Source organism: Coloeus monedula (genome assembly GCF_965178545.1).
Source record: "Coloeus monedula genome assembly, chromosome: 10".
Classification (NCBI taxonomy): domain Eukaryota; kingdom Metazoa; phylum Chordata; class Aves; order Passeriformes; family Corvidae; genus Coloeus; species Coloeus monedula.
In genome coordinates, this window is record NC_138790.1 from 3149586 (window position 1) to 3176966 (window position 27381).

Genomic DNA, 27381 nt, shown 5'->3' on the forward strand with positions numbered 1-27381 from the left:
AACCCCACTGCAGAGCTGCCTCCAGATCTGGGGCCCCCAGCATAAGTGGACACTCCATAAGATAAAGCAAGACTAGAGAAGGGCACAGAGATGCTCCAAGGGCTGGAGTGGCTCTGCTCTGGAGACAGGCTGGGAGAGCTGGGGGTGTTCACCTGGAGAAGAGAAGGCTCCAGGGAGAGCTCACCGTGGCCTTTCAGTACTTAACAAGGGCTAATAAAAAACAGGGAGAGGGACTTTTCATATGGACAGAAGGTGAGAGGAGAAGGGGAATGGTTTTAAATTAAAAGAGATGAGATTAGGATTACATTAGGAGAAATTCTTCCCTGTGAGGGAGGTGAGGCCCTGGCACAGGGTGCCCAGAGAAGCTGGGGCTGTCCCATCCCTGGAAGTGTCCAAGATCAGGTTGGATGGGGCTTGGAGCAGCCTGGGCTAGTGGAAAGTGTCCCTGCCCATGGCAGCAGGTCAAAGTAAGATGAGCTTTAAGATCCCTTCCATCCCAAACCACTCCAGAATTCTATGAAACACCAGCAGCACAGGACCCGCTGGGGCATTCAGAGCAGTGAGGCTGTAGCAGCCACAGCTGGATAAACTGACCCCCCTACATCACTGCTGACAATGATTAGAAATAATAAATACCAAATTACTTCCATGTACAAGTTCACTAGGATAAGTGTAATGATACAAGGAAGACACCGGTGCTAAACAAATATTATTTTTCTATTTACAAACAACCAGGGCTGAAACCGGATTAGATTCCTGCACACACAGACTAAGCAAATCTTACAAGCCTTTTTTTCAAGAAGAAAATGGCCTTCCTTCCACAAATCTGCATTTCATTTCATTAAAACAGGTGATAAACTATTTTTAGCATTACCTATTTTTGTGTACTATGCAGTGCCAACCACAACACTACTAAATAAATTCTCCTGCTTCCTTGACTGGCCTTTCTAGCCATACTCCTTAAAAATACCTCCTTCAACCCACCTAGAGTCACGTGTTAGATTAAACAATTGTTTAGTGCCATATAGGGGGTTTTTTTTAATATAAATAGAGAATATTGAAATGAATAATTATTACACTTGAATTTAACAGAACTAGGGATGATGACAATATATATTAACTCCAAGTAGGAGCTGTCTCTACAATTCAGAATACAATTATGAAACTTATTTCATATGCTATGGTTTTAAAAATAGAAGTTGTTGGTAAAAGCAATGCTTCTTTGATACTGACTAAAATGCTCTTTAGTGTAAAACACACACATACACAAAATGCCCTGAGAAAGTAAGCCTGACTGCATACAAGTTTGACAACAGGATTTCAGCAGTGCTCTGTTGCCTTGTTCATTCTGGAGGGGAAAACAAAGAATCTAAAACACTACAGCAGGAAATCACAAATTCATTTTGGCACCTCCAGAAGGCAGGGATTCAATGACATTCCTGACTTTACAAGCTCATTCCATAATCCACCCTTACCCAAACGTCACTGTTATGTGACCATGTAATATAAAGGGAAGAATATAAGAGGAACAAAAACCTGATTTCAAATGGAAACAGAAATGCCAAACTACAGAGAGAGCCTTGTAGCTGCATTTCTACCAGTGTTACTACTACATGTATTAGTTATGTCTAGAATTTCAACTGGCAAAGCAGATTTCTCTTCCCCTCACTGAAATGAGTAACACTGGAGCAAGTGCTTTTAATATTGGCTTTGAGTGTTGTTTCCATTTCCACCACAGATTCCTTAACTGCATCAAAAAAGCTGGAGTACCAGGGTTCCTATTTATTAAATATATACAGGACAAAGGAGGTAGATCATAAATCCTACTTTTGGCCAGAGCTTCCTGAGTTACACTCTGAGAGCACTGTGTGTAACTCCCACCCACACTAATTCCTGCTGTAATTCTTCTGAATACAGCGACATTAAGAATGAAAGCAGGGCTTTGTCTTTTAAAGAGGGTGCTGAGGTTGGGAAGGAGGGTTGGAAGGGAAGGGAGGCAAAACAAAAAAACGGCAAGAGGAAAATTGGAGCTCTGCAGTACTAAAAATTCCTCATGAATGGTCTGGTGTAACTGATGTAGAACCACTGACAGTTATTTCGTGTACCATTACATATGATCCAAAGCACAGCACATCTCAGAGAATTAAAAATAAGATACCAGCCAATTTTAAGAATGTTCACTTGCACACAACCTGCCTGTACCCACCAAAGAAGGCTGAGCCTGGTGTGGAGGAGCTGGGAGCAGAGCCAGGCAGCTCTGACTGTACCACAGACGGGGGTACAAAGAGAGGCAGTTTCAGAAATTGCCCTCAGATGCTGCCTGCAGGCTTAGCTGCACAGCCCAGTGCCAAAACAATCTGCTCTAATTTTGTCCAGCCATTAAGCAGATAAATCTACTTAATCTTCCCCAGGTCAATGGACGACACACTAATATCAGTATTTCCAGCAAAAACTGCTGTCAGTGCAATAGATGTTAGAGGTTCCTTACAACCATCCAGCTAGACAAATATTGGTTGTGATACAATATTCCCATGGCAACGGATTCAAAATAAATGCTGTCAAGTGGTAGGTGATTTACAGAGTATTTAAACCCAGTGATTAACAGAGAACTTTAAAGATGAAGTGTCAAGTTAGAGTTTTTCTAGTTTACACAGAATTTAAAGAATTTAAATCCAAGGACAACTAAGCTAACACATTGTGAAAGGACATGAGGGATAACAGTAAATGTAAATATAAATCTATTAAATCTTCTAATTCTTTCCTGATTTATGTATGTACAGACAAAGAAACCACAGACATGTGAACACAGGCAAAATGTGTCATGTTGAATCCTGCACTCACCTTGCAGCAAGTATTCTGCTACTCACACGAAGGCAGAAAACATTGTATTTTGAGTGCCTGGGTACCAGGAATTAACTGCACCAGTACCAATACACCATCTACAAAATATACATCTTTTATTTTTAATTAACTATAGAAATAAAATAAGTTACTTCAGGCTCTTGCTGAAGCAGTAACTAATGTGCTACACCAAAAATATAACTCATCTTGTTTACCATTATTACATTTGCAAAGTATAGAAACCATATTGCTATATTTTTGAAAGTAAAAGAAAGAATTTATAAATGTAAAAAATTATATATGTTTAATAGAAAATAAGCATTCAATTGCCATCTTTCCAATTACAACATTCTCCATATACAGAATGGATTGGAAACACAGGTTCTGTTTTATTGAGGGTGATGATGTTCTACCACTTCTAATAGCTACAGTGAAGTAATTAAAACAGAAAAGGAAAACTGGGGCAGAAAGAAAGTGCCACAAAACAATCTGGAGGAGATGAGCCATCCTGCCAGAAATGGGTTTCTCTTCCTGGGCACCCAGTTTGTACAAGAAATCTCTGTCAGGAGCAATCATCAGTGAAAGAATCACAGAATCCCAGGATGGTTTGGGTTGGGAAGGGACCTTAAAGACCATCGAGTCCCACCCCCTGCTGTGAGCAAGAACAACTTCCACCAGCCCAGGCTGCTCCAAGCCCCATCCAACCTGGCCTCAAAAATATTAGTCTGCTAAAGGTAAGTGGGGGAATAAGGTAATTAAAGGTCACAAAAAATTAAACCAAAAAAGTAAAAATATGACACACCAGGATAATATGAGAGAGAAGCAATTTTGTCTGTCCAACTGCACTGTGCGTCGCCAGGAAAAAGCCAAATGCCCAGGTCCCTGCTCCTGCCTGCTCCTTGGAACAGAAATGAGGGAAAACATGTCTGCACAGAGAAAACACAGAACCCTGCTCAACTGCTGAAGATGGGAAAGGGTGGTCAATCCTCCCTGAGAAAGGGAAGAGGGAAGGGATGTGTGTGCTAGTTCGGGCTGGGTTAATTTTCCTCACACGAGCTGGGATTTCTATTTGAGCTCGACACAATGTTGATAACCCAGGGGTGTTTTCCTTATCGCCCAGCAAAGCTCACCCAGAGCCAAGGCCTCTTTTGCCCCACACCGAGCTCCACCAGGGAGGGGCTGGGAGAGGAGCAAGGACTCAGGAGGAGGCACAGCAGGGACAGCTGATCCCAACTGGATATTCCACCCCGTATGGCCTCTTGCTCAGCATATAATGCTGGGGGAAGAAGGAGGAAGGGAGGACATTTGCAGTGATCTTGTTTGTTTTCCCAAGTCACTGTTACCCATGAACAGATCCTGCTCTCCTGAGGATGGCTGAACACCTGCCTGCCCATGGGAAGTAAGGAATGAATTCCTGGTTTTGCTTTGCATGAGTGTGTGGCTTTTGCTTCAGCTATTTAAACTGTCTGTATCTCAAGGTGTGAATTTTCCTACTTTCACCCTCCCAAATCTCTCCCCCAACCCACCAAGGGGGAGCTAGCAGCTGATGGGGCTAAGCTGGGGTTAAACCATGGAAGCCACAGCTAATTGTAAGATTGCAGTGCTTGTAAAATGACATCTCTCTAACAAAAATGTTTCCAAAGGTGCAGGGGAAATTTGAAACGTGCCTTCAAGGTACCCAGGTATTGCTAACATTCCACAGTAACCATTTCTAATTACATGGCTCAGCTGTTAATCTTAACATGGCTTGCATATATACCTCTAAAACACTGCCTTAAAATCAGATTTACAATCATTTTAATAATATGGCTGTATTAAATGCAATTCTCATGAAACTAATTTTGCAAAGTACATTTATGAAGCAAGGAATCTTTACCTATTAACCTTCCTCTGACTCCTTCCTGAAAGGCAAAAATACAAACTTTCCTTACTGTAACGAATGATTAGAAGTAACTTGTTTGAAAAAAAAAGCTCAAATCCATTTAACAAAACTACCAGTCCCTGACTCAGAAGACAGTCACAGCCCTTCCATCAAGAGAAGCAAAGCAGGAAAATTCCCCACAAGCAGAATCAGCTCAACAGAATCCTGGTACATGACTAACACTGGGCTGTTCTGTCCATGCTCTGGGGGTACTTAGATCTAAAAATCCCACATTTCACCTCAAATTTGAGAGCCATCAGCCGACACTGCATGGCGTCATCAAAACCTTGCATGACCCATTTGCACCTTCAGACTCCACAGCACCTTGCAGCAGTATCACAATATTGCTACAAGTTCTGTGAAAAGGATGTTTCCCTCTTTTAATTTGCTCTGAAGTTACTAATTCTTTCAGCACTTTTCTTTAGACAAGAGAAAAATAATGAAATTAATGGTGCCCCTCCTCCAGCTACCTTCTCCCAAGGTGAAGAATCCTTCCACATATTTTCATTTACTTCAAAATTACTTTAAAACATTTATTTTTTTCTTCATCATTTCCACGTGCACCTCAAAGGTTCAAAAGCAGAAAAAAGTAACCACCTGATTTCACGAAGAATCGACAAAGCTGAAATTTCATCATTAACAATAATTTCAGTACAAGTTAAAATGACTGATCATAAACAGCAAATAGTTAATCACTGAAATTCTCAGGAACTAATTTTCCAATACTACAGGATGTGTCTTTAAACACAGATGCTGCCCTGAAAAACCTTTGTTCAGTCTTAAAAGAAAATCAGTCAGCAACAATCCACAAGTTTACCCACAGAGAGCAAAGGAAAATCTAAGTTTGGATTAGAACACACAAGTATGCACAATAAAATGTGTGTGTGAATATTCGCAATTTATAAAAGAACTTCTAAATTTATAAAAGAACTGCTAAATCCTAATATGCAAGGTCTCGAAAAATACAGAAAAGTAAGTTCCTGCAGTTCCTGACTCCATGTTGGAACTAATTTTATTTTAGTGGCAGAGTTTGTCACCAATAATCTTCCCTTATTTCAAAAATACCCAGCTGTAAGATAAGGTATTACATGAATTCTGATGGAAGTTATTTCTTCCCCACTCCCTCCGTCCCTTCTCCATCTCCCTTATGCTTAATGTGTAGCAAAAGAATATGATGCAATTGATATCTAATTATTTAGACAAAAGCAAGAGCTCTGCATATGCTGGCAAAACAAACTTTGTAGAACGGAAATTCTGAAGAATAATTTTGCATAAACCCATTATTACATGACAGCTGTCTTTGGCACACTATTAAAGATACACTGCAAAAATCACTTGAGAAAAACCACTGCCCAACAACTCCATCCTGACTATGTAACTATTGCTACACCCAACTTTTCTTGCTCGAATGGTGTTTAATTTACACACTCTAACGTCATCTTATCATGCAGCTGCTCGACCTCCCCCAGACAAGCCCATCTGCTGCCCCAGGGTTACATTAGTGCTTTACATTAATCCTCACTTACACGTGCTTCCTGTGGAACTCCAGGATCTTTCCCTCAAGTTTCTCCTGGTTTGGCAAATACTGGTTTGTTTTAAGGTGTTCTCGATCTTCCGATTCATCGAAATCCCCTATTTCAGCTACGACAGAGAACAAAACAATGTTAGAGTAAGAAGAAACCATGGGAAAGGATTGATGACAGGAGTACTTGGTAAGGAATTAGAGAGACCACAAGAGCCTTTAATGATTCAAATTTGTGCATGATGCTTTGTATCCAGCTTCATTTTACCAAACTCATATTTATCCCAACATGACTTCCAGGGGATTACAGCAGTATTTGAACATGGTCTGGAAAATTTAGACTTCTTATGGGTGCAAGATGTGAGACCTGTAGAAGACCTGTGAGGTGGTCTGGAACATTTCTTCCTTACAGATACCTTATACCAAACATCATATTTCAATTTATTTTTTAGTAAATATATGTAAAATAGTAATAGACAAGGCTACTTGGGAAGATGGCAAATTACATCTGGAATTTTGGTCTCCCCTTCACATATCCATGTCTTTCAGATGCAATGCTGTGAATTTAGGAAGAGATTTACAGAAAAAAAAGAAGCATTATTGTAAAGTGCAGAACAGCTTCCATCTGATACAACATGAAATGACCAGAAGTCTTTGGCTTGGAATACAGAAGCACAAGGCAAGCTGAACATATGGCAAATGTATATAAAAATTACAAGCTGAACAAATAAATTTTTAAAAGCCATTTACTTTTTTCCTAATAATAAAATATGAAGTTGCAATATTAAATTCAAACACAAAAGGTTTTTAAAGCTAAAAGTATATATGTTATCCTAAAAACTTCCCAAAAACTAAGCTGTGAAGCTCATTTCTGTGGAAGGATGCCAAAAATATAAGCAAATTCAAAAATTAGACAAATACAAGGACCACCAAACCCAGATGCAGAGTCAATCTGTGGTGCTGTGTGTGCAGTGATGATGGGATGGATGCAGCAGAGTTGCCATATGCTTGCTCTATGTCTTAGTGCTTCCCCATTGCATCTGCCATCAGCTACTGTCAGAGAAAGAACTGGGCTTGTTCTTGACAAGAACACAGCAAATCCTGTTTAAAATCAAGCCAGCACATGAAAGAACGAGTGAAAAGTACTGAAAGGTGCTTTTGTAAAATAATTTCTGCTGAAAATAAACTTTCTCACAGCGCACCTTTCAGAAGAGCAGAATCAAGCTAAGCAAGGCCTGATGGTGAGATTTGCTCATCAGCTCCACAGTGCTGGAAAATCATGAGCAGGTTTTGAGGTGTCACTCACTGATGGCACACACACAAGACAGAATTGCTCTTCCAATAAAATCACCAGAAGTAATACTATCATAACTGTATTATTATATTGCATTGCAGAATTAGACAACCAATAACTATTTAGCTGTGCACATGTGAAGAAGCATCATTGATCAGCTTTTGCTGCCAGCCAGCAAAGAGCCACCAACAGGCCCTGTCTGCAGGTCGGGTTGCAGATCTGTGAACACTTCAGCTGCTGCTCCAGCTATTTGGTGTTTGAACTCACTCAAGGTTTCCACCCTCCTTGTCTCAAAGGCCACATTTTAGGTCTTTAAGCATGTACAGGCTGAGCCAGCAGCAGCATGGAGTGCTTCCAAAAAAATTGCTTCCTATTTCCACTTTCAGTCCCAGTGAGGAGGAAAGCTGCCGACAGCCCCACTGCAGAGCCTGTTCCAGCATGGCTCTAGTTGTATTTCAGCCCAGTTCCTGTACAGCCATCTCCTCCCAGACACAGGGAAAGTGAGAAGTGAAGCTGAGGGAGCACAGAAACAGGTGGGAACAGCTGTCTGGAAGATGTGGAGTGCTGGCAACACAGCTTGCAGAGCCAGGGAAACAGACAGCAAAGGGCTCCCCACACCAGCCCTGATGACCATCCCAGGGTTGAAAATCAACATATTTACAGTGTGTGGAGAAGGAAATACTGTGAGACAGAGACTTCTTTTAGTTACCAAAAGCTTCTGTGTGCTATTTAACGTGGGTTGGCCCCGTCAGCAGTGCCAGCCCAGCTGGGATACTCACACTGCAGAAGGTGGGAGACCAGCAGAGCAGCCGTGTTGTCGCTGCAGGTCAGTCGCTCCTCCGCCAGGTCCCTCTTGATTTGCAATGCAAACAGGTACCTGGAGGAGAGGTACAGGGCTGCAGTTACCCAGACCATCCTGACACAGGAAAGGACAACAGAACAACTGAGCAGAAGGTTATAAAGGCAGCATGTCCTGATCCTTCTGCTCTCCAAAGAGTAACACAACAGCCTGGCTACCAAGGAGTGTCAAATCAAACCAAAATAACCTGTGACTAGTCCAGTGCAATTCACCAGCACAAAAAGACTCACAGCAACAAGGAAGCAGAAGGAAAACCACATTTTAAGCAGGCTTTGTCTGTGCAGTAACAGCAGCTGTCATTTTTAGCTGGAAAGAAACTTAAAGAACACTTCAAGTGATCTTATCTATTAGAAAAAAAGATGGAAGAACATCACTGATTCCAGTATTTTGTTAGGAACACTGATAAGCACTTCTGTTAGCACTCAACTAATCTACTCAGCAGTTGTATTTTCCAGAACTATATTAGCAGCCTACAAAAACAGTAAGTTCAATTTACTTTTCTTATACTGCTATATTAGTTCAACTAAAATATTTCCCATTCAGTGGTTAAAGAGGAATAATTTCTGTTTAACAGCTTTCTATGCTGTTCCTTTTACTTGGAAGAAGATACAGTAAGGACTCCAGTAAACAGGCAACAACTCACTACTACAAACCTTCAAACTGACAGACTGATCCTTTTTCTTTACTGAATTACACCCTGAGAAATAGCAATAATGTTTTTTAAAGAAGAACTTATTTTAAAACTTTATTCCTGAAGCAAAAAGATAATAAAAGTTATTGAATGGTAGGGGGTTTTTTTAATTTTAAACTACTGTAAATATGTATTAAAGGCTTCTCAAAAAGTGTGCCCTGCTTTCAGCATGTCTGATGAGCTCTCTCAGTTTCTTCAGTACTTTACTCACAATAAAGAATACATTATCATTAACAGCATCATTAACTATCCAGCTGCTTTAAGTGCAGACCATAAATACTCAATAAATAGGCAAAATACAGTTTCTGCTCTAAAAAGCTGTATTCCTAGTGAATTTCCTATATGAAACAGCAGTTAATATAAGAAAACTTGGTGCAAAGGAAATATTTAGGTAGTATTTCTCTTTACAAGAGACAATCACAACAGTTATCATGCTGGTTTTGTTCTTAAATACATCTGAAGGATAATAAGGAACCTCTCTAAGAGGAATTCCAATTAAAAGTAGTGAAACTGTGAAAAGCACCAAATGAGCTCTTTAAACAACAACATCTGGGTAATGTCCTTGTTAGAGGCACAGACTTCAAACCAGATCCCCAGGTGATAGCAGGTGGATAGGGCTCCTTAATTGACCATAGATCAATCAGCAATCAGCAAAAATGACCCATGATAAGCAGGGTGAAAAATGTGAACAGTGAAGTGTGCTTGCAAGTGTGAGATTTGGAAGTTTAAATCACTTATTAAAATATGTACTGATTATTTTGTGTTTACTCTACAGGCATTGTTTATAAACATTATTGTTTTCTGATACTCTGACTCCCTTGACACCATGATGCTGGAAAGCCTAACCCTAAGCAGAGACTGTGCTGTTCTTAGTTTTGAAAAAGTATTTCTTCTGGTAACATTTGTTTGACTTTGTTCCCTGATTTGGGGGTTTCAGTAAGTGCAATTTTGGCAAGTTTTGGTCCTTTTCAGTGTGCCTCATTTCATCCCAATCCATTTGGTTGGAGTCACTCCATTCCCAAATTTTCTTCTTTTTTTCAGTTGTATTTCATTTTATCATATCTCCCATCCAGAGTTATTGTTACACTTTCTTCTCTGTTTTCAAGGATTGTGCTGTTTTCTGTTTTGAAAAGTATTTTTCCTGATAACATTCATCTGCCAACACCTGTCTGCTGGAACTGTAACATTCACTGTAAGTGTTCTTTCACTCATCTTCCATCTCAGCTTTGCTTGGAAGCAGCTGTGCTGCCCTCCTACTCTATTAATTCAGTATGTAATACAAGTCCAATGGTTCTAAAAATACTTTACCTGGTATATTCCTCTTGCAACTGACCCGGATCTGGAGGGAAAAACTTTACAGCCAGACGAAGCATTGTAGTCTTTGGTCCTAGAAGAAAAGTTGGTAATTTCACAAAAAAAACCTAGTGTTCTTCATGAACACATGCATATTCTGTTTGCCAACAGGCATAAAAATAACACAAAGAAAGTCTAGGCAGATTTCAAGTCCCAGCTAACCACAGCAGGCTCTGGTGTAGATTGTCCATGTCAAGGGAGATAGAGCAGCTGATTTCCAGAGGAACTTGGATACCACAGACAAGGTGAGTCTGCAGGCTGAATGCTAGAGAAAGTGTTTCATGCAACATGAAGTCTGTAATACCCCAAAGCAACTACTTGGCTGCATAAAAGACCATCACAGGTGACTCAGGGAGAGGGTCCCAGAAGGGGAGCAAGAGGGAGACACATCCCACAGGCTCCCAACACCCACTTCCACCATCAGGACTGATGCCAGCACACCCAGCTGGCTCACCATGGAAATAAAAGGGTGTTTGCAGCCTGCTCCCAGCATGTCTGGTGATACCCATGTCCTCCCATTTTCAACACTGTTCTTGTACATCTCAACAACAAGAAGAAAACTAATTTAATTGTCAAAATTAAAGAGAACCCTTGCTCACTCTTGGGAACAGTCCATAATGCTCTGAATTAACAGTTCCAGCATCACAACTCAGCCTGCAGAACCACAATCCCTGTTCCACCTGGATTTCTGAAGGAATTACTACAGGGCCTGACCGTCTCTCACCATGCCAGGACTGGGCACCACTGTTTTCCCATTGTTTTCCCTGCCTTAAAGCAAATGAGGCCAAGTATTCCACAGGCAGGCAAAGCACTGGCCAGCCTTTGCTTACAGGAGCCTGCTGAGCATCCACCTGATGTCCACAGGCACCCTCTGGACCAGAGCCAGGCACAGTCCCCCAGGACTCCCCATGCCACTGCTAATTCAAAGTAAACTTAGCCAAATTAAAAATAAATCAAACTTGTTGGAGCACAAGCAGCCTGCTTTAATTTATTTTAAGCACCAAGATCTCTTAAAGCCTGTCAAAGTCCAAGGTTTAACCCCATCAGCCCCAAAGTGCACTGATTTCTTCTGTCTGGAATACCTGATTCCCACAGGCCAAACGTTCCTTCCCTCACCCTCTTGGTTGCTAATGAGAGAATAACAAACTTTGCTTTTTGACAAGTAGCTGGGAGAACTCACAGACTATCACAGCTATGACAAGAGCAGCTCCCAGCCTCCAATTCCAGAATTACCAAAGCTTTGGTGAATGAAAAAAACCCTAAAATCCACACCCTAATTACAGTGTAGTGTCTAGAAATAAAGGGAGGCTGGAAATAACACCCTGTAATGACGCAGAAAGCTCACATTTGGCAGAGATTAAGGATTCCACAGTTCTAGAGATACACCAAGTGAAGAAAATAAACAGTTTTAATTATTCCAGTTAAAAGACCAAAATTTTACATCAAATTTCTGAAAATATTCTGAGCCTCTGGAAGACCTTCACAAGGTTAAGAACAGTCCTGCACATCACTGATACCAATCAAGTGGAAGTATTAATGTGGGAGCAATTTTGGAAGTGTTTCAAGCATCACTTACATCAAATGATAACAAATACAAAAAAATGAAAACATAATACTGCAGATTTGCTTTTGTCACACAACCCTCCTCTTTTTGTTTAGTCAATCTTGCCTCTTCTCTGTGAATGAGTTGCACTCAAATCAGGAAAAGAAACATTTGCCCAGTCTTAACCAAGATGCAGAATTCATTTTAAGAAGCCAAGTCTGAGCAAAAACAAGAAACAAAAAGGATGTGAGGAAAAATTACCCAGGCGGGAATGGTGAATATAACACTATATAAAGGGGCAGCACCTCAGAGAAGGTACCCAAATGTCAACCTGATACTGTGTGCCTGTTAGGAGGCTGGAAATTTGGATCCTAACTCCTTCCCATCTGGAGTGCTTCAGTAGTAAAACTGATTGCATTCATCTGAATTTAATAAAAAAACCCCCAAACCTTACCACACAAGAGAAAGTTCAGTGTATGTCATGATAGGTCATTAGCCAAAACTAACTGGGAGAAGAACTTTTGTTTTTAGAGAGAATGTCAAAGACTGAGAAGTGCTTATCTGCAGGTACACAGCAATCACCAGCAACATCAACCAACAGGTTTGAGCAAGATCACCACCCTAAAGCCAGTAACATCTATGTTCCCCTGCTGTCAGACTAAAAGTTAAATGGTTAACTTCAAAATCATCACACTCTGCAGAAAAAGCCCCCAACCAAACAAAGCCCCCAATCTACAGAAAATAGGACATTTCAAGCAATTTAAAATTGATTTCAGAATGTGAACATCTGCCAGACAACTGACTGGTATCTCTTACAGACTAATTTTTTTTAAAAAATTAAATAAATCTTTCAGTTTCACTGGCAACACAACATGGGTGGTAGACTGCAAAGCAGCCATAAATCTTAGTACATCCCCATGATTTTAGACCATTTTAGAACAATATTTGTATCATCAGGGAACACTGTCTGTGGTCTAAGGTCAAGTTTCCACAATTTACATAGTATAGGAGAGGATACAGAAGGAGTAACCAAGCAGCACTGCAGACCTATGATCCACCAGGTCTTTTGACTAGGACATAAATCCTTCTAGCCAGGAGCATATAAAAAGATGGCACTCCCAACATCTTTTTGGCAGGAAAAATAGAGTGAAAATATTCTGTTCTCTCCTAAGGGAGCCTTATTTTATAGATGATTTGGCTCTTCTGCTTAAAAAACAATGTTGATAAAAGTCAAAATCATGACCTTAAAGTTAAAAAATTAGCTAGAATTGATGATTTCATGTTTTCTGGCAATCAATTTTAAACAGAAGGGTAACTAAAAGCTACTTCCCAGTACTCATATTCAACATATTTCAACAGGATTTGGAAAGGAGTAGGAATCCACCACACCCTCCTGATCTTGTTCTTCCACAAAGCCTCTACAATCAGAGCCACAAAACAAACAAATAGCTTAACTGTGTTCTACAGGGGAAAAACAAAAATTTGGACCTAATCTTTCAACATCTGAAGAACCACCCAGCATCCTGCATTCTTCAACTATTTTTGGCCTTTAAAGTGCCTGTCACATTAACACTTTTTAGGTGGTATAAAGACAAGACAGCATCACTACTGCAGGATCCTCCTGGCCAGGCAGCACAAGCACACTTCACAGCCAAGGCAGAGGCTCTGACATTGCAGCCACCAACCAGGTGGGAGATCCCCACCTCTGCTCTTCCAGCAAAGCTGCTCCTGAGCACGTGGAAAGAGCTGACATGGGAATCAGCCAAAATGTTCCTTTTTCTTCCCACAGTGTGACAACACAACTTCCAAGAGCTAACACAGCAAGTGTTGTATTTCACTTCAACGTCACACCAGCTGGCCCAACCTATCCAGATATTTATCAGAGAAAGAACCCTACCCTCAGGAAGTTTCCATTCCACCCACCACATACTACCTATTGAAATGTCAGGCTGGCATGCCCCAGCAGGAACCTCTATCACCCCTACCACGTGTAATTTGCAGGGAAGCATAACCAGTAAATCAAGTAGTAATTGTGAAAGCAACCCACATAAAGAAGACGCAAATTAAGGAAAACTTCCTTTTTTAAAACTACTTACTCCGTACTTGTTTAATAACAGGTTTCATAGGTTCCAGCCAAATCTGAAATTGAAGAGAAAAAAAACCACAAATTTACATTCTTATTGAATATAATATGAGAACATCAAAAGTAAATTCAAATTAAACAGTAATTTATGAGTAGCATTTCTTCCTCAGTGCAGTAATTCCTTTGCTTTGCAAAAAGTGTACTTATCTATTTGAATTGACATTTCTCATGCATCAATAGAAAAGCCACTGATCTGTGCTTAAAGCTCACTGGACAGAAGAGGAGCCAAGTCAGCAAAAGCAGAGCCCCACTACCAAGAGGACAGGAGTCATGCCAAAACCCACAGTCTGACAGGAGCCAGGCTGCAGAATTACAGAAAGTCTGTAGAACATGAAAAGGTCCAACATTTTTTTCCCTTCTGTGCTTTTTCTGTCACTTTCACCTACTTAAGGGTTTTTACTCAATATTAGCTTCCCCCCATTTTTTCCCTTCCGACAAGCATATTTTAAGACTATTGTTCTACTAAAAGGAACATCCATAAAGGTAATGCAAAATATTCTGAAAGCTCAACCTTTTATTTTCCCCACTCTTCCAAACAGAAAATTGTTACAAGACAATTATGTTTGGTCCTTATTAGTTACTGCTCTGTTTAAAAGACAGCTGAGGATTTTAAGAACCTTGTTAGCTACAGAAACAGTTTGGACACCATGCACAAGAAATGGAAACTAAATAAGCTTTACTGTGTTTCCTCAGCTCGAGAGCAGCATGGATTAGTGCCACTAGCATTGCCTATGTTCTCAGTCATATTTTCTGGATGTGAGTCCTAAGACTAAAAAAAGTAAGTAAAAATGTTAAAAAAACCAAACCAAAACAAAACAAAAGAAAGTTTGGGGAACCTTTTCTAGTTTAGAAGCCACATTGTCCTCTTTGCAAGGTACAGGATAAGTGACTAGGAGGCTTAAAGGTGTCAGCACTGATCTAGATCAATGATTTAAAAAGGTTGCAGGCCTGTGTGCCTGCTGAGGTTTGTGTTGATTAGAAAGAGGTTTGTAATGGCTCTTCAGGAAAATTAATTGATGACTGAATTAACTGAGGATAAATACAAACACTACAAAAATTACACATTGTAATTTGATTTTATAAGCACTCCACAGAGTACACTTTGAGTTCATGTTTCCTCTTTCAGAGGACAGGAGGATTTTATTTTTGTCCCTGCAAGTAGGAACATCAGCAGCTATTTAACTGCTTTATATAATTTCTGAAATGTAACAAGAAGCAGAATTTGATTCCTCCCTTCTGCTTTAATAGCTCTCGTCATTCTGGTGAGTGAAACAGATTTACAAGAATCCAAGAGATAATCCCACAGGAGACTACAGAAGACTTCAGCAGACTGAGAAATTTTTGTCACTCAAGGAACTGCATTCACCCAACCTTTTCATTATACCAAATTCATCAGGGAACTGTACGCACCCAATATGACTGGATATTCTGGAACTCAATTCCAAAGTAGTCTGATTCAATCAAATTCAGATGCTTGTAAACTTCTGTCAATAATGTCTGGCCGTAACACTTCGACTAAGGAAGCAATAAAAAAAAGTTACAGTGAGATTAATAAGAATAAACAAGAATAAGTTTACAGCAAATTCAAAAACAAACGGCATCTTTAGAAACTGGAGAAAAAATATCACAAAGATTTTTCACATTATTCTTGCCACTGTAACACACAAACACCTAATATACAGACACGACTCCATATAAAAATCCTTCTCAGAACGAGAGGAACTGAAGTTGGAAGGGGCCACTGGAGGTCACCTACATCCAGTCTCCTGCTCCCAGCAGGGTCAGCAGAGAGCTGAGGAGACCAGCTGCAGGCTATTTGCAGCTCCCTCAATAAACCCACACGTTTGTTTGTGTAGCTGAGTAGTTCGGTCTGCCTCAGCTGCAGCACATGGAAGCAGGAGCTGCCAAATCCCTGCTCCACACAGACCCCTCACTCCTTCCCACACCAGGAACCCCAGGGCCACACGCAGCCTTCGCACCAACCAGGCTGGAAATGCCTGTGGACAGCGGGAACCCAACCAAACCTCCTCTCACACCACGCTTGCTGGGGAATCCTTTCAATGAATCTCTCCCTCAAGAAACTCACTCACCAACCCTTTCTGACAGTCAAGTTAGGGGCAAAGCCACAAACGCCTACAGCAACACAGGAGCGAACAGGAAACTTCCACAGCACACCCAAACCAGCAACACTTGGGGCTGCTGGTTCAATCACCCAGCTTGCTCTCAGCATCTCTTCCCCTGTGACTGTAGCAGGCACCAGGAGAAAAACAGCATTTATGAACCCACACATCAGTCCACCTTCATCACTCAGGAAAGGATCCAAAAAGGCTGTCGCATCCCATTCCAGCAACACACAAAACCTAGCAGGGTTCAGCGGGAGGTTGCGTGGCCACCAAGCTACACCTTGGACCATGGGAGCAGTCCCTCAGCTGTGGTGACAGGGTGTGGCAGCATTCTGGTTGGCCGGGTTATCCAGCAGAAGACTCTGGCAGTGTTGATGCCACCAGGGTTTTGTTCATTTGGAAAAGTCCAGTGATGGAAGACTCTATGACTTTGCCACCAAAGCAGGCACAGAGCTCTCTAATGACTCCACACACTCAGAATAGTACCTCCTTTAAAACTATTAGGCATTATAATAAATTATCACAGAATCACAGGATGGTTTGGGTGGGAAGGGACCTTAAAGCCCATCCAGTCCACCCCCCTGCCACGGGCAGGGACACCTCCCACTATTCCAGGTTGCTCCAAACCCTGTGCTCCAAACCCTGGCCTGGAACACTTCCAGGGATGGGGAAGCCACAGCTTCTCTGGGCAACCCGTGCCAGGGTCTCCCCACCCTCATAGGGAACAATTTCTTCCCAACATTTAATCTAAATCTACCCTTCTTCCATTTTAAAGCCAAATTAGTGTTAGAATTAGAATAATTTAATACAATGCAAATTAAAATACCCGAGAGGAAAAATGTGCTATTTTAGGCTTAAAAGGTAAAAAAATAAGGTGAACATTGGGGAAATACTTTCACATCACTGAGGTGCATAAAAAATTCAAAAGTAAATGCCTCTTACAGGAAAAAGATATAAACTGCCAATGCTTTTAGAATTGTGCAAATGCCTCTGTAACACTTCAAAAAACCCTGAAATTTCATAGAAAGAAAGTCTGACAGCCATGCAGTGCTGCAAATCTGAAACAGCTTTGGTATCCGCAGTGGTGTGAGCGAAGCTGACTGAATCCAACACTCAGAGAAAAGCACAGAAGCACGGCAGAGAACGACACAAGATGGGCTTGTCCCTCTCACTCAGGCTTTCACCAGCCACGCTACCTGTAAGAGCCACCACAGCTTCAGTCAGGTGAATTCATCTGGAGCAAACACAAGCCATTCAAAAAGCTCCTTGGTATCACACTGGCTCAGGCCACTAATGCTGAAACCCCCAAATAAAACTGCAAGTCAGGAGAAATGATCCAGTTCTCGGTGACTGCAAGGGGTACAGAGATGCCAGGCTGAGTGCTGACACGGTACATGAGCAGGAGTACTCATCTCTTTTTCTGAACAAGTTTGGTCACGTCTAAAAAGGCATTGTCTTGGTAAGAACAGAGCTGAACTTTTTTAGCCAAAATCTGTGCTTGCAGAAGACTCTGTGGGTATGGGTTTTGGTTTTTAAATGGTGACAATGAAATAAGGAATGGTACAGGTAATGGCAAGCCACATCTCCAGTAAATGACATTCTTTCTCTGCTGTCTCCTGCACATTTCCCAGGCAGGTTACAGACTCTGCCACAGGAGACACATAAGCCTGGAGAAATGCATTTTGGTAACTATGTTTTTTAATTCCAGTTGAAACAAATTTCTTGCGATGGACTTGCGCATAAATCTTCAAATAGTAACAGAAGAAAATACCCTCAAATATAGTAGGACCCTTTCTTTTTTTTAAGGTACATCCACACACATCTGTTATTGTAAACCTCCTTCTCCCAGGCCCCTCAGATCCAAGAAGGGAACACTTTTCAGCCAGCAAGGTTTGTGGGGACGCAGCAGTACCCTGACCAACCTCATATGCAGAAGATGGGACATGCCACTTGCCTTTTCATGGACAAATCTTATCCACAATCTACAAACCTTTAGAAGCCTCTGAACAGGAGGTGTCCTGTGACCCAGATCTCTGATTTCTCATTCATGAAACAAGAAGGGATTCTGGTTCCAACCACCTTCTGTTAGAACTGATACACTTGGATTAACTCGTGAAGGACACCTGCTAGCAATCAGACAAGTTTTACAGCCAAAATGTGCTGCACTGATCAAGGAATCTGTGTGCATGGCTAGTTCCATACACAGGCATTAAAATTATCCCAACTAGATTCTAATACACAGATTTCTTCCATTTAAACTGAGTCACATCTCTTGGCTCCATCAAGTTCCGTGCCTGAAGACAATCTAGCTGCCTTCATCTCTCCCAAGAAAAGAGCCCATATGGCACAGATCCCTGGCACTTCTCTCCTTCCACTGTCAAGAGAAACTTGTCTCCTTCAAGAGAAACTGCAGATGAAGAAATTAAGATGGTTGGAGCTGGAAGCACTTGGCAACTGATTAAATTATAAAGGTATTAACATCCAAATGTTAAAAGTGTAAAATAATTTTGCTTGGGCTACCAACTATAATTTTGGGTGTCATTTACACTGACAAGCTAAGAAAAAGTCCAGTTCAAGCTCGGTATCCTTTTGCATCCTTCAAAGGAAAAATGTCACATTTTGAAAGAACAGCATTAATTTTATTTTAAAATAAAAATGGGGTTCAAAAGCTTGAGACAGAACACAGTCTTTTATTATTACACCTCAAATTATTTGGGAAAACTCCTCTTAGAACTATTTAGTTCCTCAAGTTATTACATTTATAACCATCCTTTCCAAAGAGCTGAACATTTTGAAGTACACAGAAACGAAAGTGATGTAGTGGGCAGCTCCATGTTATTGTTTAATTTGCATAACAGCAGCACAAAGCAAAATACTTTAAGTAATTCCTTAATTACTGTAACTTTGACATCAGGGCAAGTAGCTGCATGAATGCATTTCATAAAGGTCCTGCTTTCAATACAAATTCACAACATGGCATACTTTCCATTCCAAACTTCTCAATTACTCTTTATTTTCTGCCAAGACAATGACTACTGATATTACTGAATTATTTCACATAAAAAGGAAGAACAAGAAAACAGGGTAAAGAAACTAAATAGGCAGCTAACAACAGCTTTCCTCAGTGACCCAGCTCCAACTGTACTGTAGATAATTTTAACAAGTCATCATCAGAAGACTGTTCAATAGAACAGATTTATTTCAAATTGATTTCTGTAGTGAGGTCAAGCTTGAAAAGTTCCCTCAGAGCTGTGCAAATGCCAGCAGGGTACCCTGACAGGCAGTAACAGCACAGAGAGCCCTGTGTGGCAAGAAAAACTACACCTTCAGACCCCTCTCAGTGCCAAGACAGCATCAAACAGGAATAAGCATTCCCAGCTGAAGTTTCTTGCCTCATGGAGGTATCTGTGTTTTTTACTTTATCAGAAAAATAAACATATTTAATGTTAGGAATGCTTAGGACAGAGGAGTAAAATATAAATATTTTTTTTAAAGTTGTAACAACAGTTATTTTTGTTTTGTAGAACCATGTAATCACAGAATGGTTTGGGTGGGAAGGGACCTTAAGGCTCATCCTATTCCAGCTCCGTGCCACGGGCAGGGACACCTTCCACTATCCCAGGTTGCCCCAAGTCCTGTCTAACTTGGCCTTTGACACTTCCAGGGATGGAGCAACCACAGCTTCTCTGGGCACCCTGTGCCAGGGCCTCCCCACCCTCACAGCGAACAATTTCTTCCCAATATCCCATCTAACCCTGCCCTTGGCAGGGGGATGCCATTCCCCCTTGTCCTGTCCCTCCAGACCCTGGTCCAAAGTCCTTCTCCAGCTCTCCTGGAGCCCTTTTAGACCCTGGAAGGGGCTCTGAGGTCTCCCTGGAGCTTTCTCTTCTCCAGGCTGGACACCCCCAGCCCTCCCAGCCTGGCTCCAGACCAGAGGGGCTTCAGCCCTTGGAGCATCTCTGTGGCCTCCTCCAGACTCACTTCAGCAGATCCATGTCTTCCTGGTGGGGTCTCACCAGAGCAGAGCAGAGGGGAGAATCGAGCCAAGTGTTGTTTGCTATTTTCTCAAAAATCACTACCTACATGGCAGATTCCCCCTCTGCCCTAACGTCTGAGCTTAGGAAGAGAGAAAAACAAACTCACAGCCTAGGATTTTCAGTAGACCATAGCTCCATATTATCAAAATCAATTCTTCCTCTCTTAACTCCTAAACTTGTCTTCCAGAACATCTTAACTTCCTGCTTCCACATATTTTAATTTAAAAACCAAAAACCCCAGTATTTTCATAAGGAGTATTCTCATCTTCCAAAACTGGCAAGCTGCCCTTGCTCCAACTTTCCAAAAGAGAAATCCACTTTTGGCAGCAGATAAAATGGAAGGGAAAATCAGTCCAAAAGTCAAGAGTTTGGAAAAAAACAGAGTTATAAAACTGAGGTATAGAATGGAAACTCTTGTGCAGCCAGAGCCAGGGGAGCCACTGGACCCTAGCACCAGCAAACACCTTGGATTTTTGTGTCACAGAAATCTGCAACTGTCAGGAGACCAAATCCTCTAGTTAATAGTGGATGTGCATGAGAAGCAGAAGTTTAGATTTGACATCATCACTGACAAGCAGGAAACACAGAGCCAACGTGGAGCACCCTGTGAATGGCCAAAGCAAACTAAACTGATTTAAATAAAAGTCCCTTCAACAGACACAGATTTTTATTGGTTTTTCTTCTCTGGGGCACTTTAGAGAGCTTCCTAATGAAAAAGTGATTTTTCATTTTTTGGCAAATTAAAAAAAATAGACAATTTGCAACTAAACATAGACTTGTTGTTTCCTTTCTTAATCAGAAATATGCAAACATTTTGGTGAGTTTATAGCTCTGTTTATCTCCAGCCCTTCCGTAATCTGTTAGATCTCTGTCCAAATGAAGCGTGAGACAGAAAAAACACCCTCAAAACTCCCTGTTAATAACCATCATTAATGCCACATATAAACAAAAATGCATTTCTGAATACAGGGTGGACATTAGAATCCTTATTAGAAAGAAGGAAATAATCTAAGATGGCAAGGAATACCAGTCATTAAGTTTGTGCTTTCATGGCTGAAACAAGATGACCTTACAGCTCTGTATCTAGTATTCAATCTGCAGAGTGGAAAAGCAAGAAACAACCGCCTTTCCTTTTCAGTACTTTATTAATTTCCTCAATTTCGAATGGAACTAGTAACTCCAATGAAAACAGTCCCTGCTCCCCCACAAAAACAAGCACCAGGTAATAACTCTGTCAAACACTGTTTTCATGTGCTCAGCCAAATTGCTTAAATACTATTCTATTTTGATCATCTGAACATTTAACAGTAAGTGTCAATTCTTTCAATTTTTCTCTTAACTCTTTGTGAAGAAAATGGTATTTAAATACATTTATTTTTTCACTCTTCTACATTGACAAGTCCCAACTACAGGTTACTTCACTAAGAGACCACACCATGAATAGTCGCAGAGCATTTAGCAGCTTACAGAGCACAGGATGCTCAGCTGGAGACATGACTCTCATACAAGGTCCTGATGACCTGCAGTCCCATCCTGCCACTGAGTGAGGATGCCAATCCTCAATTCTTCCAGAATTAGGTGAAGACCTGTAGGAGCCGACCTAGCACACATGAGTTTTGTGAAACTTCATCCACCTTTCTGCCCTAGTTGCTGGTATGATTTTTTTTTTTCCCCCAAACTTTTTTTTCCTACCCTAGAGAGCACAGTTCAGCTACTGGGTTTCCCTCTTGCAACAGCAGTCTTACAATGTGGCTTCATTATCACAAAACGAGACAGCGTGCACTTTCATCTTGAAAGTCCTTTATTAAAAAGAAGTTATTATGTTACAGAAAGAAGAATTATTGTGTTACAGTATTTCTACACAGCACTGAAATACCATTTACTCAAATATGGAAGCTGCAAACCCAAATAAAAATCTCAGAGCTATTTTAAGTTCCATTATTACACTCCATATTGGGCATAATTTTTTGTTTAGGGGGAAAAAAAAAAATCATTCTAAGACTCTCTCCCCATGATTTTTTTTTTGTCCTAAGATTTCAGTGGTTGGTTTTGATGTGGGTTTGTCAGGGTTTTTTTAAGCAGAATCCACAGCCAGACAAATTATTCTAGAAATGGAAGCCTCTGGCTCATTTAATTAAGGCGAGCTTTAAAATTATGATCATTTAAAGGATCATTTAAGGCAATGTCAAAGCACATCACTGCCAATTGAACCAGCTCTACCCAACAAACAAGCTTTTCCAGAGCAGCTAGACTTGCTGGATGCCTGAAAGTAGGAAAACAACAATTGGCTGACATGGGAAAGATTCCCAAAAGGGAGGGAATTATGTGAAGGAGATTGGAAAGTGTATACTTAGGTAGAGAGCACGTGGAGACAAAAAACGGTCCTAAGTTTTAGAAATGGTGCTGTGCTGAAACACCAAACTACTTGGAATAAAACACACTGTGCTCAGAGTAAAAAGCAAGCAGAAACATGGCTGAGAGCACTCAGCCAATACACGGTGCCCCGGTGTACAAGCAGCAACGTGGAGGAGCCACAAACCGGGCACCAAGCAGAAATTCTCAGCTGTTTTCATTACCTGGAGAGGTAAACAGATACATGAACCTCCACACCTCTACTTCACACACTGCTGTAGACTACTTGGGGAAGAAGGAAGTTGCATAAATCAACACTGTGGGCCACATCCTTGGACAGTTTCACAGGTAACTGCTGGATGATTTGGCACCAGAGCTCCTGCTTGTTAATAATTAAGCATCCAGGTGACAACAGTGACACTATCACAGAGAGGAGATGCTTTGGGGTAGCTGATCCCAGATTCAGGTTCATAACAAAAAGTCTAAGCACCTACTTTGCTCACACAAGCTAATAAAGAGAAGGAACTAGGAAGTCAGGAGACTGATGTCAATTTTCCCCCCTTGAACTTTGTTACAAGCCCCTACTCACTTGCACGAACCCCTGAACCTTTCTATGCCCGTTCCCTCGGACAGGCCTGGCCACTCCACACACTCAGACTGTCAGTGCTTCTGGGACCTTGCACAGCCTCATTTCACAAGTGTGTATATGCATATAAATAAAACTTTATTTTTAAGTCATTTTAAACATAGAAAATACTTTGTTTTCCTCTGTTCATAAAAAAACCCACCTCATTAAAATTGCAAGTCCTTCTCCATTAATTATGCTTTTGCCTCAAAACCATCGTCCATGCCCACATTCACCAGATTTGATTTGGGCTTTCACAGAATTCCAGAACGGTTTGGGTTGGAAGTGACTTTGAAGACCATCTCATTCCACCCCCTGCCATGGGCAGGGACACCTTCCACTACACCAGGGTGCTCCAGGCCCCATCCAACCTGGCCTTGTCCAACACTTCCAGGGATGGGGCAGCCACAGCTTCTCTGGGCACCCTGTGCCAGGGCCTCCCCACCCTCACAGCGAACAATTTCTTCCCAATTTCCCATCTAACCCTGCCCCCTGGCAGTGGGAAGCCATTCCCCTTTGTCCTGTCTCTCCAGAACCTTGTCCAAAGTCCCTCTCCAGCTCTCTTGGAGCCCCTTGAGGTGCTCAAAGACTACAATATGGTCTCCCCAGAGATTTTCCTTCTCCAGGCTGCACAATCCCAATTCTCCCAGCCTTCTCTCCCAGGAGAGGTGTTACAGCACCCAGGTACTGTACTTCCCCTGCAAGGTGTTAGGCTACTCCAGGCTGACACCCTGCTTTGAGAAAATCTGCCCAAAGGAAATAGTTTAAAACATCAAGAGGACAGTTATGACAGACTCTTTACACAAAAGACAAATACAACTGTGGTATTTTTACAGAAAAGGCCAAAACTCCCTTTTGTTTTGTGCAAAACTGAAATTGTACCAGCTGTCCTAACATCACTCCCCACTGTACTTTGAGCAGAGGTTCGATAACATGGTGATGGGTTAATAAATACCTACAGGCCAGATTAGATAAGGCCAAGCTTTTCTAATTTCCCCCTCACCAGCAGAAGTCTTTCCTACACCACTGGCTTTGGGCTATCTGCCTGAGACGTGGGCTGAGGGCACAGTGACATTTTTCCTTCATGACTTCAGTTGAAGACTCGTCACACAGTTCTAACAGAGTCTCTACAAAGCTTTTCTTTTTTTTTTTTCCCCTCTTCTAATTCTTGTTTTTATTAATGAATGACTGCTCTGTCAGAGAGAGGGGCCTACCCCCCTGCCATATCCAACACTCCAGCTTTGAACAGTAAATCTCTCACACCAGGCATTGCCACCATAGCACAGCTTTTTAAATATTCAATGGATACAGTCTCTCTCTTACCCAAGCAGGCAACACTGCCTTTTCCAGATGTGAATTTGGTTGCAAGGAGAAAGGGCTGACACACAGGTGTGCTTTTGCAACCCTGTTTAGCTAAATGCACATCCCCAAGCCTGTGCTGCTCTGAACCCTGAGAGTACCATGTCACACCATCCTTGCTCAACTCCAAGCCCCTTTTTTCAGTAGGCACAAACCTAAAATTTCTCTGATCTGCCTCTCAGCACACTGAACTTCTGTAGCTGTCTTTAGCTACTCATGGGTTGATTCTTGCTTTGGTTTGGGGTTTCTTTTCCCTTTCAGGCTCCACATATATTCTACAGAATTACCCATCTGTGGGTCCAACCTTGAACGTCACACACACCCAAAAAAGGTTTTAAAAGGTTTCCAGCGGACTTCTTAGTTTTGGGTTTTTTTGTGGAATACAGCATTTCCTGCAGCCATTTTGGCTGAATGGCATAAGACTGATTTCAGCTGACTTTCACTATCCTGCATCACTAGATTATGAAAACAAATGAACACCTGCCTAGCCATACAAACTGTTATGAATTCAATTCACTACATTAATATTTCAAGGACTGTGATAACACTTGATCACCATTTTGCTAAATGGTTTCTGTGTTTTAAGATGTGCACATAACCAACTTTTTGTACAGGGATATTCAGACTGTTTTTTCTTTACAGCAGTATAAGTGAATTTTCTTTACATGTGATATGACACCTAATGTCAAGAGAACTGTAAAATAATAAATTTGGCTTATTATACAATTTAAGTTCACATTTTTCCTAAAAAAAACCACCCAAAACCAAAAAACTCAAATGAACAAAACACACACTCTAAATGTCTATCAATAAAATGGCTGTGGTTTCACCTTTCTCCACCCAATACCACATTCTTACATAGCATCAAAAAAGTCAAGCTTCCAAACACAAAATAACAGGCCTAAAAAGTATATAGTGGAATCAAATGGTACACAAAATGCAAAGCTTTAGTTACCTTCTTTTCAAACCCTATAATAATTGCAAATTTAAAATAGTGAATTAGTAACTTTCTTTTCTGAGGTCAGATAAAAATAAGTCCTAAGGCAGCTTATTTGCCTTATTTAGGAGGCTCAAACCGAAGCAATGACAAACATCTGGCTATGATTCTTTCTGGAATTTTGACTATTTCTTCCTGGCTAGGGAAGAAAAACACTGAGCTGACCAACAGCACCTCAATTCCTCCAGCACAGCACTTAATAGGATTCAGCAGCAGACTATCCCTTGACTCCTCACATATTTAAGCTGTTAATACTTTCACAGCACAGAGGGGAAAAGCCTTCATGAAAGGAAGGTCTAAGCAGGCACAGGGAGAGCAGGGCAGAGGCAGGAGGGCAGCCAGAGCCCAGAGCCAGGACTGGGCTGCCTGTCCCACCAGCAGCGTGCCCAGGGCTCCTCATGGCACACAGCAAATGCTTTTCAGTGCCCACAGCTTTATCCCAGTTTTTAACTTACACGTCTTTCTTATTTTAAATTGCTCAATAACAGCAGTTAAAAGTTGCATCATTTCTGCATCACCCCACAAAAGTTCTTGGGGGCACTAACACTACCAAAAAGCTGCTACTGAGAGCAGCATTTTGCCTTGTGCACGAGTGGGAAACACTGTCTCCAAACCATGGGAAGCATACTGCAGCCAGATTGCTTCCTCTGCCATCCCAAAAACCTCCTGCAGCCCCAGCCCAGCTCCCGATTTCAGGGCCTCCAATGGCTGGTCAAAAACAATGGGCATCCACGGGAAAGTCACTATCATGGCACCTTTTCAACCACAGATAACTGCAAACTGCGCAGAAACCAGAATAACCAGACTTATTCTATCCCATTCTAAACTTAAGGATGAAGAGTAGCTTTGCACTTTGAAGAATGCAATTTATACATTTCAATAAGCCAAGGAAGTGCCCAGCAAAGACAGTATCACTATCAGAGTAACCACCAAGTACACATTTTCAGTTTAATATAGAATAAGCCACTTTGGTTTTGTATTAATGTAATAATTTTGCCCAGTACATTAATGAACACCAAAGTAGACATGAGCAGTGAGAGGGCAATACTTAATAATAAAATAAGAAGGGGAATGAAGGTGTAATCTTATCTCACTAGCCTGTTCTCAAGAACAGCAGTGGAGTGGAGCATCTCCCTGCTAGGAGTCCACCAATGTCAGAGGGAGAGGGACACCTCAGACAGCACTGCAGGGATACATCATTACTTCATTACATAAAAGAAAAATAAAAAAGAACAGACTTCTGCTCTCAAAACGAACCAACAAAGATTAGCACAAAAGAAAAAAATTCCAGTTTAAATTTTCCCTTAGAGTGGAGCAAGCAGGCAGACCCTATAATAAAATGTAGAAGTATTTTTCGCTCCCAAATTTCATTTGACATCCAAGCAGAAGAAGAGGAAGTACATGCCACTGAAGAAGCACCAAGTTCTCCCCAAACAATTTGGTAAACTTGAAGTGTAATAATATAAACTTCTTTTTCTGGGGCACTTCCTCATAGCATAGAGCATAACTCATGTAAAAGAATTTCCTAAATGACACGTACTTCCTACACAAGGAACAACACAGAGCCCAAATATTAAACATCATATTATGGCAGCAATTCCACTAAATGTCATTTTGGTGAATTCAACCCAGCCCAGACCCTTCTGCTTAAGAATCTGCCACATTTTTGTGCTGATCAAAAGCCTCCAAGTTTAATCTCCTCAGAAAATCTGGAAAGCTGG

At 41.3% G+C, this 27381-nt stretch overlaps 1 protein-coding gene across 2 annotated transcripts in view; it reads right to left on the minus strand.

Moving 5' to 3' along the window:
• The window catches only part of FARP2 (FERM, ARH/RhoGEF and pleckstrin domain protein 2), a 74463-nt gene that overhangs the window by 38884 nt on the left and 8198 nt on the right, over positions 1-27381 (minus strand). For both annotated transcript variants that reach the window (XM_082287924.1, XM_082287923.1), the window contains exons 3-7: positions 15578-15682; positions 14121-14163; positions 10437-10515; positions 8358-8455; positions 6289-6403 (exon numbers count right to left, since the gene is read on the minus strand). In XM_082287924.1, the coding sequence (XP_082144050.1) occupies positions 6289-6403; positions 8358-8455; positions 10437-10515; positions 14121-14163; positions 15578-15682 (440 nt within the window). The remainder of the gene's footprint in view (positions 1-6288; positions 6404-8357; positions 8456-10436; positions 10516-14120; positions 14164-15577; positions 15683-27381) is intronic.